Genomic DNA, 21237 nt, shown 5'->3' on the forward strand with positions numbered 1-21237 from the left:
TGTTCAACTTCATTCTTGCAGAAATGCTAATACTGAACCACTGTCAACTGTGTGAATCAAGAAAGGGACAGCCAGGAAACAGAATTTCCCTAAGAATACTGAGATCCTGGTAATTAATTCATAAAAAACCTACCAGTTGAATATTTTTTTTCCTTGTGGTGCTGTTAGGCAAAAATACTGAGCTTTGGATTTCTGCCTGAACTCTTTGGAGACAAAGAATTATTTTAATATTCACCATACAGATGTCTGAAGGAAGAGAGAGAATATTGCTTAGGTGTCCTTTTCTCTGTTAACACAGCCATAAGTCACATTCAGACTGTTTTCCAAACAGACTAAAGTACCAATTTGCTAGTAAGTATGAACATACACAGACTGCTGCTTCCCAGAATTGCCCACATTTTGGCTTCTAAGCAGTGCTGGTCAGCTTGCAACATACTTAGACTTTTCAAACACCCCACAAAAACCTAGTCAGTGTAAGAACTGTTTTATCAGGCTCTAAAAATACTAGACATTCTTATTTGAAAAAGATGTTTTCTTCTATGCCCCCTAAGCCTGACAGTTTGAACTACTTCATTCTCTTTCTGAAGACTTGATCAAGTTAAGGTTTTCTCATAACTACCAACTAATAAGCACAGTATGCAACAGGAGGTTTTAGGGGGGTTATTTATTCTTGGAGTACCTGTCCCACCTTTTCTACAGGCACTTAGTGCCAATGTAGAAAGGAACCCTGCTGCAACTCCACATTCCAACCAGAATAAGCCTCATGACATCTAATATAACTCCCAATCTCAATAAAAGGGTGCAGCAACATGGAAATAGAGCAGAGGTGACACTTTCAAGAGTCTAAACTAATCTAAATGTAAAACCAACTGAAATTAAATTTAGACAATTAAATCACACAGCTTATTATGGCAATTTTACCTGCATTTCAGAGGAGTAAACAGTAATTGTATTGATGTAATACATCCTATTTTGTCTTAAGAGGCTTTTGGAATTGTATTTAAAAGGTCTCTATTTTATATAATTGATGAATTCATAGCCCCTCAATTTACAAAACACCACCAGATTCTACTTGTAAATTCAACATCATACTGAATCTCTGGTGTTCTCACATTTAACAATATCTGATAGCTTACATCGTGTTCAGGTAGTCGTTAAAGGGTGAGACAGGAAAAGTATTTTATTGTTTTTAGGGCTGGAAAGGATGAAGCAACAACTATTTACAACCTTTGTTCATATGGGATTTTAGAGTCTTTGGCAAGAGTGGAAGATTAGTCACAAAATACCTGAAGGATTTTTGAGGAGAAACATAACATGGAGTTTAACTACACTCTTTTTACTGCTACTCATTTAGAGTAAAAGCAAAACTGCCATGAACTACCAACTGCAAATTTTATGAATTTATTTCCTGAAACCCCAGCAGCATAATCCTTTGATTAGCACATGAAAAAGTGAGATGTTTTAACTACTACAGGCTTTTACCACTGACTTACTATGAAACATTTGGGGATGGTTTAAGCTTCAGTCTGACTGAGATGGACAGGGGTGGGACCTCCCTTTTGGAAAAGCTGGGAAGTTACAATGGCAATCATGAGCCTGAACAACTACATTCAAATTGGGCTTTAAGCGCTACAGATAACACTGATGTCATCAGGACTTAGCTATCCAAAAGTGAAGTCTCTACTCTCCCTTAGAATGATAAGAGTCACTTTCTGAAGCTATTCATCTATTTGTTGTTATTGAGAAAACCTCCAAATACTTCAGGTAACATGTCAGACTGGGATGTCCAATGATAGGACATGAGGCAGCGAGTGCAAGCTGGAGCACAGGAGGTTCCATGTGAATATAAGGACAAACTTTTTCCACCCATGAGGGTGACACAACCCTGGGACAGGCTGCCCAGAGAGGTTGTGGAGTCTCCTTCTCTGGAGACATTCAAACCCACCTGGATGCATTTCTGTGTGATTTAGTCTGGGTGATCCTGCTCTGGCAGAGGGGTTGGAATAGGTGATCTTTCAAGGTCCCTTCCAACCCCTGTGACTGATTCTGTGGCCTAGTGGATGTAGTTTCAGCCTCTACATAAGGTATTAAGAACCAGACTGTGATTGCATTTTAGCAGCGGTTTTCTGCCGTACGTTTGCCAGACGAGTCGCACTTGGCATCTGCAACTGCATCTGGCACGTAAGCTTGGGGAATGTGTCCGCTATAGCATCCAGTAATGAATGGGTTAATGCTCAGTGTGGTATTTCAGTACCAAAATAAAGCATACTGGAATATGTGCAATTGTAACCTTGACAGAAGCAAAATAGTATCATAGCGTGCAACACTGCCAAAGCAAACGTCACGTAAAGGTCAGCTGGAAAGAAGACAAGCTCCAGTTAATTAGAACCACGCTGTCAGGGCTAGCATACTGGGGATGGAGGTTGGTCCTTGCAGAAGGAAAGGTAAGTTTTGGTAGTTTGGCACAAAAATGGCAGAAAACCCCACCAAAACCCCATTGTTTTTCCTCTTGCCCTTTTTATCACCTCTGCAGTGACATCTTCAAATTGTCATTGTGTATGCTGAACAGGATGTGAAGTCCTGAATGAGTCACCTATAGAAGGAGGTGGCAAATGTAACCAAAGCTAGAGAGGTGTTCTATCTTACTCTCAAATCTCCATTTTGGTTTGGCACCCAAAAAAAATTTTAAAAATATCTAGAAAACAAAAACACTTAACACCTAAGCTGGTGACACACAGCTACAAAACCAACATAGTCTATTTTTTCCACAATGTCTCAAGAATCCCTGCTTGCACAGTACCACCAGACAAGCTGTCATCTCTCCCCTTGGAACTTTTTCTCTGATTCTCATAATTCTGTAGACAGGAAAGTGCAGCGGATGCTAGTGAGTTAGTGGAATTCACAAAGTGCTCTGCAAAATACTGGTCAAAGAGAATATCTCCCCAAAATACATAAACATAAACCCCCCAAAGCACAAAGCACTGCATGCCTTGATCTCAAAGGTCTTTTCCAACCTCGTGATTCTGTGACTAAGAAAATGCAGTACATTTGCACTGCAGTTCTGTCCTCTTGTGATGAAGTAACTGCTTGGAGACACTTAGCATTTAATCTTCCTTCCCCATACATCTCCCACTGCCACGTGATAGCAAAGGAAGAGGGATGCCATCAGAGTATCAAATTCAGGTTCAGCTCTTGAGCTGTATGTTGACTGTGTGTCTCCCATGTCTATTCAGTAATTTCGACTATATGGTACACAAATTTCTTCTATTTTCTTTTTTAGCTGTGTGTGGTCTGAGGGCCACTACATTAATCAGGTTTATACATGTATTTGTAATTTTGTCTTCCAATCCATATTTTTAAGAAACAAAACCACAGTCAGTAGTAAAATGAATGTTCTATGGCTCTTTATAAGAAACAGCTATTTGACATTAGCCCTAAAACCTTTATCTAACAAAAAGTTATTACACAAAAGAAAATGCAATAAAAGTATTTAAACTCTCCAACAAACCTCTCCTGAGAAATAGTTGCCAGTAACCTCCACACTTTCAACTGACTGCGAATTGAATTAAGAGTCACATACAATAGTCTCTACTTGCCTGCTCACCCTGCACCCCACCCCTGTTGTTCAACAATAAGGCTTTACAAAAGGGAGTTATAGTACAACTACTCCTCATACTACTAAACAGGTCACTCAGCATCTGATAGGAACCTGTTCAGAATCCACCTAGGAACTGGGCAGTATTATGTATGCATGATTAGTCTTGGACTTGGTAGTGCAGTTTTATACCATCCAAATTAAGAGTTACTCTACTCAGCTGGGGTACCTGCCTACTATGAGGCTTAGTTACATAGTAGCAGGCCATAAGCAGTATATTTAGTGTGTCTAACTGATTACTAAGTCATCAGCAAGCAGGAGCATGGGTACAGATGTTACACAACATACACCCTGTATGTTCTAAATGATGTCATACAGCACTGTAAATTAAGTAGTACATTAAGTAGGATATTAAGAATTTCCCCAGTCTATATTAATCCCCAACTAGTGCTTTGGGACACAATACCATATCACAATTTTGCTGCATTGTGCTGGAAGCAGCAAGCAGGCACATGAAAGTAGGTTTGTAGAGATGTTTCCCCACCCTTACTAGCTCACCTTTTTCCGATTAGCTGGTGACAAGCTTCTGTAGAGCTTCTTGCCTTGCTTGCCAGCATTCCAAATGGTGAAGGATGTCCAGGAGCTCAGGACTCTGTCTTCAAGAAACCGGACTCTGTGATTCCAGATGGTTCCCCTGAAGAGATAGAAAAAGGGTGGATTTTGACCCCTGAAACTTCTAGCATTGTCATGTACCTATATGAATATGTTCATACTCACATATGCATAAAGCTGACCACAGTGATTCACACATGATAGAAAAAAGAAATACAAAACTCACAGCAAAACATCGTATTAGAAATTAGATGTGTAAACTGTTGCCTGAGGAGAAGAAATTCTGTGGATGTTCAGATCAAAATCATTCGGAGAGATTTGAAGCTGTAGCTAAACCATTATTATTTTCAACACCACAAGCAGATGAGAAACTCTGTCTCTAGTAATTGAATTCAATACCAGCAATTGCAACTGCCCACCAGTAATAGACTGTTTGCACATACACGTACTCAGGGTATAATCTGCTGTGTAACCCTGCAGTTCATACAGACAAACAGCCTCCTAAATCCAGGATGACCTCTTGGTGTTCCATCTGCCCATGCGGTCATTCTCCTTTGTCCATGTGAAGCTGAAGTCTCACAAATTCAGTACCCTGACTGCCCCAAACATTCAGCCCAGGGCTACAATGAGAGTCCATTTATGTGTGGTATTTGGCACGAGTCTTCAACAACTCTGCTTTGAAAGCTCTGAACCAGTGGACACCAGCACAGCAACAAAGAGCTGCTGAGCTGCAAAGTCACACTGAAACCACTGCCTGTTACATCCCGTTCACACTTGTTAATGTGCACACACACACACTTCAAACTAAATACAAGTTATTTCATGTTAAATGGTCCAAAGTACTATTCAGCAGCAATAAAAATGTGGCCATGCCTTTATGAGGTGATGACTTTTATAAGAAACAGTATTTCTTGACACAAAGAGCAGTGGAAATCTTTCTTCTTTTTATTTCTTTTTTTGAAGGAGTGGTATGCTTCATAAAATTTCTTAAAATATGGTTTAGGAAAAAAAAAAAAGCTGGCAGATGTCTGAGTCCAATTACACTGTTATGTCTTCATATGTGTAGTAAGTTCCACAATATAATTTAAGCCAAGTGATTGAGGTAAAAAACTGTGCGACTAATACCAAATGCTGAACCACTTGGCTTTGGAAATGGTGACAAGGGAACACCTAACATCTTTAAAGCCTGAAGGCTGGATGACATCTTCAACAAGTTCAAGAAATGTTTTTGGAAAGCGGGGACAGCTTCAAGGAACGAATTTCATTCGCGGACCATTCATCCCAACCACCTGAGTTAATTCACTTTGACAATTACAACTGTGTGTGTGTGCATGTGTGCACAGTTCCTATCACCTTCAATTGCTTTTAAAACAGAAATTCCCACCACATAATGTCATATTTAAGGTTACACAATTTACCATAGTTTAAACAAAGCTGCCTGCTGTTAAGAACATCTGTTTCATGTCCAGAGATCATTTATTATTCATTAACTATTATACTTAATAAACAGTTTTCTAGATAATACAATAAATCAATTTCCTCCATTTATGGCTTGACAGATGAATCTCCCTAATCTGCACCTCTTGAACAAGGCACCTTGAGTTGAAAATTTCTTTCATAGGAAATTCTGATAAACATCTCATTGACCTTTCTGAAAGCATTTCTTCAAACAGAATCATAGAATCACAGGGGTTGGAAGGGACCTCGAGAGATCATCAGGTCCAACCCCCCTGCCAAAGCAGCTCCCCAGCTCATAGGTTTTTCCATTTGCTTTAGGATGACAGAAAACACAATGTACTTTCTAAAAATTGTTACAATTTGTTCTACAAATTTAATTTAATATTAAATTTATTAGAAATTAAAGCATTAATGGGAAAAAAGTAGTCATTTCTCTGTGAGATCCTAAAGCAGACTATGGTTTTCTCTGGCTTGGGAAGCACCTTTTTTTTTTTCCTACCATTATACCTTCTTCATAGTTCAACTTTGACTCCCATGGTCTTCTATGTCGAGTCAGTATGGAAATTAAACAACAAAATACTCAAAGAATGTGTGTTATTTCTTCTGTTTCAAATAAGGCTTCTGATTCATGAGGCAGCAGAGGTTATCTGCTGCCTGCAAGCACAGCTTGTGATTTTATAGAAAATTCAAAATCCATTCAAGTTTCCTTGACAGTCATGATGCAAACTTTTCTAACATTTTAATGATAGGAATCGTGTGGTTTTGTGTTGTTCCTTCACATCCCTGAGTTATGAAAACCATGAAACCCTCATAGCACTAAGGCACAGGGGTCCTTACTGGGATTATTAGTTTGCTCCAGAGATCCCACTTCACTTCAGCGTTCAATTTCTGAGCACAGCCAAATCCTGCTTAGCACTTCATCATTGCTTGTGGTGTGATAACTTGGAAAGAACTTCACAGACAAGTTCAACATACCCAAGAAAGACACTTACTCTGTATAAAGTTTCTGCACCGTAGTTTTGAAGACTACAGCCCTGCACCAGCCAGCACTTCAACTAATGCAGGAAAAAAAAGCCATCTTGGATTTGATTGCAAATCTCTTCTAATGCAAGCACAAGGTGCATTCCTGCTGCAAAGCTTTAGCTGCTGCTGGCATCTTTTGACACTTGTCTTTTTCCATGTTCATTAGGGCATATTATATTCCCAGAAGGAAAGTTAAAGGAAAGAAATATGAAGGTCAAGTATTTTTCCAGGATCACTTTACTGGAAATTGTAGAGCTTCTGCTAGCTTCTAAAAAGAAAGATTATTGCTTTTCATGTAAATGGAAAGGTTTTAAAATTATTTTACTCTGAAACGTGACTTCAGAAGAATAACACATTCCAGAGGCCCTTCAGAATCTGTTCTGTTGGCTTGAGTGACAGAGGCAAGTTTCTTTTCTACTCAGGTTTGCAAAGCTAAGAAATCTAAGGGAAAAAATAAGCAACTCTACAAGACATAAAAAGAATTATCAACCAACTTCCAGTTTCAAATTGTCACGGAGATTTTCAAGTGCACTGAATTTCGGTCGCCTCCAGACAGTATGTATTTGCTCTCTAGGTGATGGGAGCCTATATCCCACAGAAGTCCCTGAAGAGGTAAAATTCAAACAGACCAAATCTGCTCCAACTGAAGCAGATTTACTGACCCAATCCTATCTACGACTGTTACACTGAGAAATGCCAAGTGCAGAAGGTAGTTAAGGGAATCGCACTGGAAATAAAAGGATTTGAAACTCATTAAACTCCAAATTAATTGCGTCACCGTTCAAATAGAAGAGTATTGCCAGACAGCTTCACAGAAGCCCCACTAAATGGCTTTCTCAAATACCTACTTTGGGTTGTGAATATGAAGCTGCTACTGACTTTCTGCTTGCATCACTACGAGGCATCCTTAGGAAAACACTCACAGAATAGCCCTTTAAAATCACATCCCCCCACTGCATGTGCCCCTTCTCATGGCAATTTTAATTGATATCAAACACTTTGCAGTTCTGCGTTAACCTTGAAATCCTTCTAACAGTGCATGCTGAGATCATCGGATAAATACAGAACTGAGGGGAAAATTTGTGACTGAACTTGAGAGTGACAACTACAGGCTTAATCTTTGTGAAAATGTGCCCTGTGCTATCTCACACGATGAACCAAAAAGGCAGCTTACAGAGTGTCAAGAGAGAGTTTCAGTTATGCCCTTCAGGTTTCCGGTTCACCTAATTTGCCACCTCTTTGGATGTTTCCAGAACAGTTAACTGGGATTCCTGCCCTGAGGGCTGAGGGAAGGCCATTTTCCCATCCTTTAAGCATCAGTGCAGGTGCAACCAGCGGGAACTGTAGCAACGTGCAAAGGATGATTAAAGTCAATGCCTGAAACGATCTAGAAGTTGTACAAACCACTGCTCAGAGATGATTCTCACAGCTATTTTCAGATTTTGCATTATTACATATTCATAGCCCCCAGCAAAACCCAGGAGGTGTTATTAATTCACATCATGCCCAGTCAAGGCTGGTTTTCCTACCCACGTCAGGAAAGATTAAAGCAGTTTCCAAGTAGCCATAAGTTTCGCTTCCCAGCCTGGAATCAGTCACTAAGATTTTCCTCACCCAGAAGGTGGGATGCACATTTCTCCAATTGTAGAAGGTGGGTCCCATGACCCACCTCCCTGACCCAGCTTCTTCAAGTACATTATGTCCCCACATCTTTCCTTTCCTCGTCACTTCTTTACAGAAGGAATGTTAGAAATACACATTTTTCTACTTGGAAAAACCATTCTCAAGGCTTAACATAGTTTTTCTAAGATCTCACTTGCCGTGGCCCTTCAATACTCATTCAGTTATGTGGTCTGCAAGGAAGAAGAGGAGCCAAAATTCTGCAGGAGTGAAACGAGGGTATTCATACAGCGGGTAAGAATGACTATGAAGTGTGTTCCTCAGTCCCATGTAGTTATTACCATACCATCCACCCAAGCAATGCAACAATGGAGCTCTGTTAAAATGGGTGGTGAACTACTGACTGAGTACAGGAGTCAAGAAACATCTGCTCTACTCCTATTTTGAAATGAAAGATAATGTGACAATAAAAGCTGTATGATTTAATGTCTGAGCTCAGTTAAACCTCACCATATTGTTTGAGTGCCTTTCCCCTCCTTCCCCCAGTGAGGCTACATAAGTGAATCAACAGAGCAGACAGATGTCCAAGTACTTGAGAAATGCACAAACTCAAGCCCAATATCCTGGACAGTACTGGAATTTCAGACATTGATTACTGTCCATGGTAATATTATAAATCTATAAATCTGACCTTTCTGATATCCGTTGGTCCTGCACACTACTCGGGTAACACCAGACAGGAAGAGGAGCTATTTGAGTGATCAGCCTCTTCCAGTGGCTTTTTATTCAGAGCAGAATAACAGAGCTTTGTATTATAGGTGACTCTCACCTGATAGACAATCCAGAGACAGCAGAACAGAGAACATCTGAAGCACAGCGAGAGCTGAACGACCAGATTCTTTATAGCCAGTCTAGCACATAGAATTCAAGGTCCTTACAATCCACAGGAAATTCAGAAATTAATCCCATTTGAACCTTGGCCATACTAGTGAATAAACTTTTTTTTTTGGTCGTTGTTGTTCTGTTGAACTTCATGTGAACTTATTAATTGCTGGACTATATCATCCCACGGAGTTATTACATTTACACTGTTAATAGGTTCTATTAATGTCTGAGTTCATCTTCAGGTCGTGGGTCATTAACTGAGGCATGGTTTGCATTGTGGCCTATTTTTCATGAAAGGCTTATTAAGAAAGACAGAGACTATCAATGTTAGTGCCATTTACTTTTCAAGAATCTAATGAGGTCATTAGTTTCCGTGTTTAATTGAAGTGCCAAACGCAAGCATAGAAGATAAAAATGCAGTTGACCTCATCTTTATTCCAGTTGTACAGGCATATGTTACGCTATTCCTCTCCCCTGCCTATTTCTGGATGCATATGTTTCTGCAGGAAATGAAGCCATCATTCCTGCGCTCATCAGCGATACGAGACCCACGTCTCAGAGTACCTCTAAAACAACCAATGTGTGTTTCAAACTAAGTGCCTGTTCTCCTCCACTCAGATGACACTGGAAGCTCCCAGTGCCTGACACCAGATGGTTTCAATAGATTACGTAATTTTGGTTCTTTCTGCAGAACAAGCTCTTAGGATGTTATCCTCCTCCTGAATACATGGCATATGAAATTTCTGCAAGCCACCCTTCGCATTTTCTACATAAGAGAATCACCTGAATCTCAGAGGAAAGGTGCAAACCTTATTTTCTTCATATATTAAATTTCTCTTGACTAAAAGTTTGTGAAGTGCTACAAAGATTTGCTACCTGCCCCAACTGCCTGTTTTCATGAGCAACAAGCCTTAAATAAGTACAAGTTTTATTGCCCATCTCATTTCAAGCTGACTTTACCTTGCAACGAGGTACCTTGTTTTATACACAGTTCCTTTTCCTCCCCTTTGGCAAAATAAATACCTGAGTTTTACAATGTTTTTATTATACATCAAACTGTCTTACTACAGTAGTTCTCACTATAAAGCCAGCTCTGATATTGTATCAAATCAGTGTAATGTAGCTATGGAACACAAAGTACACACAGCCCTAGGATACAAGCTGTAAAGTGAGATAAAATTCATTTAGATCTAAGAGATACAATACATGGGATTTTGTGTTGTAAATCTCTAGCTGAAGAGAACTTTCTCAAAGCCTGCATTGCTCATTCCCATTTTGCAGGTATCCATCACAGACCTGAGATGAAATTACAATGAGAACAGTTGTATTTCTGTATGCACCTAATGAAATCTAAATATAGACTGTAGTTCATTCAGATTTTGTCACACACCCAAAACATTTAATAACTGAGTCCAATGCCTCCAGGGTAAGGGGGAATGCAAATAAGATTTTGTTTCCTGCTTCACAGATACTTTCACCTCCAGATATTTGTTCCAGAAGGATACTAAGCATAGGAAATGACTTGAAAATTATTGGTGTTTACAATTATACATGCTAAACAAAAAAGAACTAAATGTTGCTTGCCAAATCATTTTATATATATTTTAGGAAGTCTGAAAATGCACAGTCAGGCATTTTCCCCCCGAATGGTAATGAAAAACACTTGCAGAAACTGAAATCAGCCCATAATAGGCTATGAGCGACTGTTGCCTTTGCTGAAAAGATTGAATTATGTACCTTTGTATAAACAAGTCCTACCAACCAGCTCCAAACTGATTTGTAAGGCTGAAACTAGTTATGAACTGTTAGGAAAAACCCAAAACTAACCCTGTTGGTGAGTTACTACTTCCAAATCCAGGTCTGTGCTAACTGAAAATTCAAAGACAACACAGGACAATGGCAAAAGGCAACATGCTGCAGAAAATTGCTTTAACACCACACACCATTAAAAAGAGAGACTTCCAGAATAGGTAGAACATGAATTTAGTAGGGTGGGGTTACCAAAAGGGAAATTAGCAAAGACCCAACTGGAATTGCAAACTCAAAGCTCTGTGATGAGTCCATCGACCTCTTTTCACGCACCTCTGTCTTTAGAAATAAACGCTGACCAACCCTTCCCAGCTTTGGCAACAAACAGGAGAACAGGCCAATAAGAGATGTTACACAACCTCATATTTGAAAGTTCACACAAAATATCATTAACTGTAGTACCAGCAAAAAGCCAACAGGAAGACAGACTAGCCTGACTTCTTAGAATGAGACAAGAAAGGCGCCAATTTGGACATGCAAACTGCACATCTGAAACAGCTTACAGTATTTCCACATTCTCACAGTATGTTGTAATTCAGGGTGCTTGTGCCACACAACCTTGTAGATCTCAATAAGCAACAGCTTGCAGTAAATTCAAAACAAACTCATTTCCAAGAATAAGATGTTTTCCCACAGATACAAGCAACATGCTTCCAAGAGCTCTAGCATCCCATGATGCGTGGCTGAAATGTTGGTAACTAACTGCCAAAATGATCACAATAAAAGAGGACAAAGCCCCTCACATTTAAACACCAATAAAAAGGAGAATAATTTACCTCGTGTTTGTTTGCAGAAGCCATAGAATATCTTCCATTTGTTTGGAACGACTGTTTCAGAGATAAATGGGTTTATATACATATATATGTATTTATGAAGATCTCTAGTGACACTAACCATGAACGTGGTATTTATGCTAGCATACTGCAGTATTTACAGTAATACAATGAAATGCCCATAAAACTGTTTAGTTTTACCAGTCTGTTCTACAAAACCATTCAAATTGGACTGACTGAGAAGTGTATTTATACCAGGAATCAGTAAGAAAACAGCTCACTTAATTACCACTGCAATTCTGGTGTGGGACTCCCAACAGGTAGTAAATATCACATATCTTTTTGTTAATGAGAAAGAAACAGCTTTGGCTCTGCTTGCAGGACTTCTGATAGTGAAGAACACCTTTAATGGATAAAATGAGCATGTAGAAAAACCAGCAATCAACATTTTAACATTTTCTTCAAGGGAAGACCAGCACTGCAAAAGCAGTAGGCACTAGCTTAGAAGGAAGCATCTGAGATAATTACTCCTGCATATCCTCAGGTATTTTTCAAACCTCATTTATCTGATTTAGATGGTTTACATCTTTTCAAATAGGAAAATAATACATCTAAGTGCAGCACATTATCAGATGGAAGGTTTAGTTTTAATTGGTTTTTTCAAGAGGTTTTTGTTAATACCACAAGTTTCTGTTTTTAAAAATGAGAGTTCATTTGGAAATAAGCTTTAAAATTAAAGAAAATAACAACCTTAACTTTATGGTTCACGTGGCAAAAAATGAGACTCAAAACTTCATGTATTAAAAATCCTAAGTAAAAACCCCAACAAAGTTTCACTACTATGATACATTTGAAACACGTTCCCCCAATTGTGTGAAGAAGCTACTGCTTCACTGCCTGCTTTTGCCATGTTTAGCAAATGATACACATAATCATACCAAGTATTCTTAATCTGCTTCGAGGGTAGGAAACTCAGATGCTTTAAATAACCAGAAAGGTTATTGAGGCAGATTATGAGATCTCATGTGATCATTTACTGTCTCAGCTGAAGGGATGGTAACTGGAAGTTGAGAAAACACTACTGATGTAATGCAGAAAAAAGCTTCACTCCTCTTACATTACCTAGTGGGAAATTATTTCAAGAGCAGTTGCAAAGACAAAACAATTTCTTAGAGTGTTTGTCAAATATTAAAATGCCCCCAAAGCCATCCCTGCCTCACTAAATCATTAACATGGGTACGCTGATGGTGTGGGCAGCAGGATCCAAACCAAACACTTCAATTCATCATTTCAACTCCAGCATTACAGTATGGAGTATGGACTCAGAAGCAAATGATAGAAAGAAGGAACAAAAAGAATTTTAAAAAAAATCATTAAAAGAGGATACCACCAACATGTTATGTCACACTTGCTTTTTAGCCTTCTTTTAAAAACACACGATCAAACACAACTTAAACACAATGATTATTCTCCTGCATGATGTCTTGAAGAGACTTTTCTGCTAATCATCCAAGGTGAAGCTAATTTAAGTTCTACCAAAAAAATGCAACTTACTCTAGGATGGAATGAGTTGCTGCCTGTGGATGGTAACGGTACAGCAGGAGGCAATGGTTCACTCGAAAGACTTCACCACCTTTTTGGATATGGTTATAGAAAAACAGCAGATCTTCTGGCACACCCTGGAAGAGAAGCAGTTACTTCAAACCACTAGTCATAGTTGCATCTGAAGACATGTTTTCTATTTCTGCCAAATGAATAAGGTTTAAGATAATTTTATTCATACTTTTTCTGTCTCCATGAAGTTATCTAAGGGGCCATTAAACAAAGATATCTGTACAGAAGACAAAGCTATTAGAAAAGCAAGTGGTGCTATTTAAAAATGAAGCACAGCTGACCAACAGGACAGAGGTGGAAAAACTAACATTATCTCATTTCGACAGGGATATAAAGCTTGGGACATGTTAGTCCCAGATGTCAGACACCCAGCTGCTGAACAGCTCACGAAGCCTGAAATGCCAAGTAACTGAATAGTGTACAGAAAGGGATCGGTGAGTTCAGAAAAGTGGGGTTTTGTTTTATGAGAATTATCCTTCTTTCTCTGGCTGCCATAAAAATGCATATACTGGTCTCTACTTAAGGAAGGTGAATCAGGCCCCTCAGTAAGAGATCCTTAAAAAAAAGAGCAGCCCTTCCCTCCTCAGTGAGGGGACATATGAAAACAGAACTTCTATTTTTTTCCTTACAACTTATTTCCATGGTAAATTCTTCCTCATGGGCCTGCAAGTAATACCACTGAAACACTGCAAGAAAAAAAAATCTCCTAGAACTGTGATCTATCAGGTTCTAGGAAATCCTACAGATGCAATGTGTAAACAAAAACCAGAAAAATCTCCATACCAGGAATACAGTGTTAGAAGGGCAGTCTTATGGCACACAGTATTTGATTATATATCATATGGAAGCATAAACCCACCTCCAAAGATACAGCCCTGCACTGAAGGCAACAAAGCGGAACCTATTTACATTTTGCCATGGTGCAGCTTCTTGAAACATGGCTAGAACATCTAATTTTTCTACGTTTAAATACAGGGTATTCTTTCCTCCAACCCAATGTTTAAAAGGTCACATGATTTTATCAGGCTAAAAATCTGTGATATATAAAACCAAGTGGCCAAATAAAATATTTAAGTGTAGCATCAATAAAAAGCTGAAAGACAACATGACATAGTTGTGAAGGAAAAGTAAAAGAAGGAATTTCTGTAGGCTGTATCACATATGTGAATAAAGGGCAGAAACCTCAACATTAGCTATTCTATTTCAACACAGAAAAGCAGTAAGAGCCCAAGTTAAATATAAATATCTATTTTCTTCCCCATTAGCACAGCTTCTGAGTTTCTTCCATAATTAAGAAAAGGAGATTCTCTAATTGAAGTGCTGGACACAAAATCCTTCTGTGATATCTTCTGGCCTTCTAGTTACAACAGCAACACAGCTCAACGACAGTTTCTCATACCTACCAGACTGAGCAAACAAGGGGAAGAGAAATGAGACAACAAAAGCTTTGAACCCTAGAAAACAAATCCAAACCACTCAATTGACTACACGTATCTTGGGAAAGGTCATAATCAAATAAAGCTCTCTGTACTTTGCAGCTCCAGGCTTCTCTCCATGACAGATTGACTGAAGACACTGATTTGGGCCACGCTCTCAGATTCTGAATAAAATGGCTTCTGACCTGACTGCTTGCTAAGAACAGTTCATCTGTAGCTATTGTTTGCCTCGGTAGATAGTTGTCTGACTTCCAGTTTCAGCTGTGATGCAGAAGAAAACTTACAGAACTTCATACAATTTATGCTTTATATGAACCTACTTTGAAAGCCACAAACAAAATCTGAGGGAAGCGAGAGTAGCAAACGGCAGCCACAGCCATCAAGGATACAAGAAAAACACAAATTCAAATTCTCTCTATTTACCTTGAAGCCCTTTCAATCTTTTTCTTATTCTGGACTTGAATCGAAATACTGAGTGTCAGCAGCAAAGCTGAAACCCTCTTCTCTTGTCCAGTCACACACTAGGCTGCAGCAGGCAGGGCACAAATCGCCACCTATCAGCTTCCTGCAGCAACGGTACATTGATTCAGATATATGACTACATCACACACATCTCTGCAACTCATTTTCTCGTGGATAAGCATTTAGATTATTCAAGATAACCGTTAGTATGTTTATTGAGAGAGTTACAGCAAAAGCAACAGCTCTTTCAAAACGCTGTTTGCCTCCCAGTGCTCTTTTGCTTTACTTTAACTGGCAGAAATACTTTGAAATAAAGTACATCCACCCCCAGGAAGGAGCAGGTGCCTCACATTGCTCAGCAGTGGCCTCTCACATTACAAAGGAGCAGCATGGGCGTGCATTTTTCAGGGGAGGAAAGATGTTGACTGTGTTACAGATCCTGCAGGGATGGGACTTCCTACGGCTCTAGAGCGTGTAAGTTTGTTGCAGTACAAGCGTTTCTTCCCAATTGAGACACATTATTGGATCCAGATGGCATTTTAAACACCAGGAATCGCCCTCAACCACCACAACTTTCAAAGAAAAAGCTGTTTAACCACTAAAGGGATATCTTAACGTATTTTGGGGAGATTAATATCCATAGCTAAAAGTATCAATTAACAATCCAGCATTTCAGCAATAGGCTACCACATAAATAGTTTTCAGCGTTAATAAATACAATTAAATGGCACAGTTTACATGTTATTGGACTACAGACAGACTTTTCCACACTATAGGCAAAACCTAAGCCTATATGCTCTGCTGCACTAAGGGATAAACTCACTGGCTGGCCTCCCTCGAGGTTGTGCTGATCAGTGGCTGGCTGCAACTCCCAGGGAAAAACACAGCTTGCATCTGTCCTGTACCAACCAGCATCCAGAGTCATATGCAAAATCATCATTCCCTTTAACATGTTACTGCTAAACAGCTGAAGTGTTTGTGACTACCCAGTATTTTGGACAGGTACCACTTGCTGTGGTGATGTTGTAGCCCTGGGATTACTAACAGTAACTAACAGTACAACAGTTACACAGTAACAGGAGCTGGGGAAGAACTGTTCACCAGGGCATGGAGCAGTAGGACAAGGGGTAATGGTTTTTAACTCAAAAAAGGGAGATTTGGGTTGGATATTAGGAAAAAGATCTTCAATATCAGAGTGGTGGATCAGTGGCACAGGTTGCTCAGAGATGTAGTGGAGGCCCCATCCCCAGAAATATTCAAGGTCAGGCTTGGTGGGGTTTTGAGTGACCTGCTCTAGTGAAGATGTCCCTGCTCACTGCAGATGACTTCTAAAGGTCCCTTCCAACCTTACACATTCTATGATTCTTCAATCTGACAGAAGTCTTTCTTTTGGTCATCTGGGCAGAACGTACAGGCAGAAACACAAATGCTTCTTATTTTGAGAACATAGGCACTGATAACAAAAGATGATAACAGTAGAAGGAAGTAAATCTATCCATGCATGAAAACAGCCTTCAGGTTTGGGAAAGCTGAGCCTGGCCTCCTGATCAGAGGCTTCAGGGAAAATTGGGCTGTAACCTGGTAAACGTTTTGCAAACCAGAGAGCAACATCAGGGTAACTGCTGGAGAGAAAAAGCCAAATGGCTTTAATTCCTCAGAGGAGCCTAAAATTGGAATGGAAAGAATGAATCAAAAAGGAAGTAACTTTTGATTCCACACTAACCTGTTTCTTACAGGACTTTGCAAAGAGTTTCTTTCCTTGCTAATTTTTTAAACCAACTCATTTCATACTGCACATTTTAGAACATTCACTAAAAAAAGAAAAACATGAATTTTGTTAGTATCAGGCTAAAGTTGATTAAGAAGCAGAACAAATGGGGTATATTACTACACCACCTAAGATTAAACAGGAAGAAAAAATCTGAGTCATTTAGCAACAAAGCAGAGATGCTGAGTAAAAAAAAATAAAAAAATCAAAGGTTTGGTTTTTTTTTTTAGTTAAAATCTTCAGGAATATCCAAAATATTCCTAAGTCTCTCTGCAGATCTGTCACTCCACTTTGTGGCTCCCATCCAAATCATGTTTTTACATCATTTTGCCTGAAGCCTGTAACATTTACTTCACTGTTTCGGAAATAACATGTTAGAGGAAACTTCAAAAGCTTACTTTCATCCAAAGGTATTGGCATGGAAAAATTCAGTTATATAAAGATGATGGGAAGCCAGAGGAAAGGGAGGTGGCAAATCCTAAATGATATTTAATAACAGAATAGGAAAAAATGTCATTAGACACAGGGTAAATTTCCAAGTAGACCATAAAGTGTAATCAAACATTGACTCCATCACTTTTTCTTTCCTTTTTTAGATCAAATACTGACCTCTGCTCAGTCTTAGCTACACCAAGCCAAAACCATCAGTGCCTGTGGTTTATCCGGATTTTTCCCCAGAGCACCTTGATAGGTTATTCAACAGACTGACCACATTTTAATTCATGTTCAAGTAAACCAAAATCCTACTTAGCCTTCCACTTTTCAGGCATTATTTAACTGCTTGCCTTTCTAGAGGGAATGACATCTGTGTGCTCTGGCAGGGAAAAATTAAAAAACCACATTAGTCAGCACCTAATAAGCCTACAAAGTTATCTCAGAGCTTTGCAGCGTGTGCTCCAGTCTCCTGTGCACCAAAGATTTTGACACCTCCTCAGTTTGTGGTTTTTGTGACCTTTTATCACAAAAATAGATCAAAATTGAGCTCCCAACACTTTGTTCGGAGCCACAGCTTGTATTTAGAAAGGTGGGTTATAATATGCTGGTCCATCTGGGGCTCATTAAGAATAATTTCCCCCTCTTTACACTTTGAGATTAACTTAGAACTTCAATGCTGTCATGCTATTTTTAGTTTTCAGACACTTAAAGAAGGTTAAATGCAGAGGTGGCAGGAAATTTGGGACCAGGTTGCTGTAAAACTCTAGAGAAAGAAACCAGTGTGGCATATTACAGTTGTGATGTCAAGAGTAATACTGCTCAAATAAAGCCAAGACTGTACAATTTGCCACATCTGGATGGAGTCTGTGGGTAAGTAAAGCTCACATATACAGTTCTTACTGTCCCCAAGATTTCTTGGAGTGTTTATCTAAACCAACAAGCTAATTGTTTTGTCTTAGTGCCATTACACCCAAGTGACTAGAATAAAAAGACAACGTGCCAAAACAGACAAATAATGTGTCCTCCCAGTAGTCTCCATCTGATGCTTTTGGACACAGTTACAACCTTTAAACAATGATGATAGCTGTTAAAAGATGCCAAAAGGCATAGGAACAAAACTAATCATGTGGATACTGTCCCACACTAATCTTCAAGTGTGAGTTCTGAGGGATTAGTGAAGTCCTGCCACTTCTTTCAGTGACAAAGTACTGCATTCTTTACACAAATCAGCCGAGTAACAAGAACATTATTTCCCTTTAGTTTCCTTAAAAATTAAGGCAGAAATATGGTTCACATGACTCTCCTCCCAGCAGTGGATACTATTTAAAATGCTTTACAGGATTGTGACCATTTCTCTTAGTCTCATAGTCATCATTTCTCATATTCTTAGTCTCAGCACACTATTACAGCCTGCTGAAATCAACTACTTTCAAGTACTTCTGCTTTAATTACCATATATCAGAGGTTGCATAAAAAATACCTCTACCATTTTAGTTAATCAGTACATAAAATGAACCTGTTTCACCATTTATGAAGATACTATTCAGGATTCTGCTTGGACATTGCCTCAATGATTACGTAAAGCAATACATTTCCAACAACTGCAGATCTTCACCAGAAAGAAGTTCAGCCTTGAGAAAAGAAGCCTAAGAGGGGATTTTATTAATGTTTATAAATATCTCAAGTGTGGGACACAGGGGGAAATGGCCAGCCCCTTTTCAATGGTCTGTGGAGACAGGACAAGGGGCGATGGCCTCAAGTTGGAGCACAGGAAGTTCTGCACCAATGTGCAGAAAAACTTTTGCATAGTGAGGGTGACAGAGCCCTGGGACAGGCTGCCCAGGGGGTGTGGAGTCTCCTTCTCTGGAGAGATTCCAGCCCTGTCTGGACACTAATGTGTACAACCTGTCCTAGGGACCCTGCTTTGGCTGGGGGTTGGACCTGATGATCTCTGGAGGTCCCTTGCAACCCCTACGATTCTGTGATTTATTTCTAAAAAACTTTCTGTAAATATTTTTTCTAAATCTGTTTCACATCATGCCTGGATGGACAGAGAGACACGTGCATCACACACATCTATGTGCAATTAAAAAAAAATAATTACATCCTAACTCATGTATTTGCATTTTATCGGTCCACCCATACTAACATAAACATCAAATCACCATTTATTCCATGGAAGAATTATCTTCCATTTGTTCCAAGCACTGAAATATGAAGAACAGGTGTTTGGATTTAATTCCAGATGAGAAACGCAGCTTTTTGGCATGCAAAGAGTTCCACAAAAGGAGAAAGCTGAAATGGGGAGATTTATTGGCCTCTTTCTGTGTTTACTTGCAGCAATGTGATACTTACAGGTCACACTGCTAAATACTAACCCAAAAAATGGAGATGGAAGCGATCAAATTAACATAGTCAGATCACAGGTCATAACATATACATGCCTGAAGAGGCTCTTTGAGTACTCAGGACTAGTTTAACAAGTTCTGTGGATACATGGAGAAAGTATTTTCAAATAAAATTAATTAATTAGATCAACACTAAGTAATTTACAGTGCTAAATGCTAAAAGATTTAGGACTTTGTGTCCTCTACACCTACATAACCAATGAGTTCCTTGCTTTGATCTGTCACATACCCTTGTTTGTAGGGAATTTTTTGAGGGTGTTCTGAATCAGCCAGGGTTTGAGTTTTGGCATGGTGGACACTTCACAGTAGGGGCACACAAAAAGTTTACCTTATCACTGATAATTTTTAAACCTAGAAGAACATATCATGCATTGTGTCTGAAAAATCATTAGTATTAAGATTCTCAGCATATTAGAGCTGAATAACGAGTGGTATAGTCCCTATACAATTATATGTATACATAAAGCAAAACAAAACAAATCATCCAAAAATAGAACAAAGAAAAAAACCTCAAATCAAAACTAAAAGAAAAAAAGCACAGAACAATAGCCTGTTTAACTTAACCTATTGAACTTTATCATTAGGCTTGCTGTTCTATTGTTGTTGTTATGTTTTAGCTCACTCGCTTTCTTTTTTGAGCTTACTAACAATGCTCAAGAAGTCAAGTCAAACATTCTTCAGAGAATGAAAATACAATGATAAAGAAGAATAACAAAAAAAGAAAGAGTGAGCATGGGTCAGTGAATGTAGATCGTACTGGGAGCCAGGCACTATTCCCAGCTCTTCCATTCATCCACCACGTAATTAAGAGCAAATCTTCTCACCACTCCAAACAATTCTGGGCTCTGTCTGCCGTCTCTTCAAATTATTATTTCATTGGCAGCCCAAAGAATAATATTTGTATATCCCCACACGTACATAAACATGTGTGTGTACGTCTATGTATATATACACACTGCATGGCAGAGGGTGGCTCCATTAAGAGGCTATAAAAACAAAAATAATCATAGTATGTTGTAGTTTAAATAATAAAATAGGAAATAGTCTGAGCAGATTTATTTTTAGAGTGCTATTAAATGGAGGCTTTAGAAAAAAATAAAAAGAAATCAGAACCACCCATTCCAGCCCTAAAATCTCACCGAAACCACTGGAAGCAAAACCTCAGGTCCAAAACTAGAGCACAGATCCAAATACATCTGGATTAGATGTATTTGCCAACATTTTTCTATTCCTACTGCAATAAATACTGCCAATAGACATCCCAAGACTTTATTCCATAACCATACTGATGAGTTTAAAGCAACCAAATTGAACTCATACAGGAAACCTATAAAGAAAG

At 39.0% G+C, this 21237-nt stretch overlaps 1 protein-coding gene across 1 annotated transcript in view; it reads right to left on the minus strand.

The window, feature by feature from the left end:
- Positions 1-21237, minus strand: part of B3GNTL1 (UDP-GlcNAc:betaGal beta-1,3-N-acetylglucosaminyltransferase like 1) — a gene marked incomplete at its 5' end in the record, with an annotated part of 114514 nt that overhangs the window by 13049 nt on the left and 80228 nt on the right. The window contains 2 exons of the mRNA XM_084273515.1: positions 4154-4289; positions 13330-13454. Of these exons, the coding sequence (XP_084129641.1) occupies positions 4154-4289; positions 13330-13454 (261 nt within the window). The remainder of the gene's footprint in view (positions 1-4153; positions 4290-13329; positions 13455-21237) is intronic.

This window comes from Gallinula chloropus (genome assembly GCF_964237585.1).
Source record: "Gallinula chloropus genome assembly, chromosome: 20".
Classification (NCBI taxonomy): domain Eukaryota; kingdom Metazoa; phylum Chordata; class Aves; order Gruiformes; family Rallidae; genus Gallinula; species Gallinula chloropus.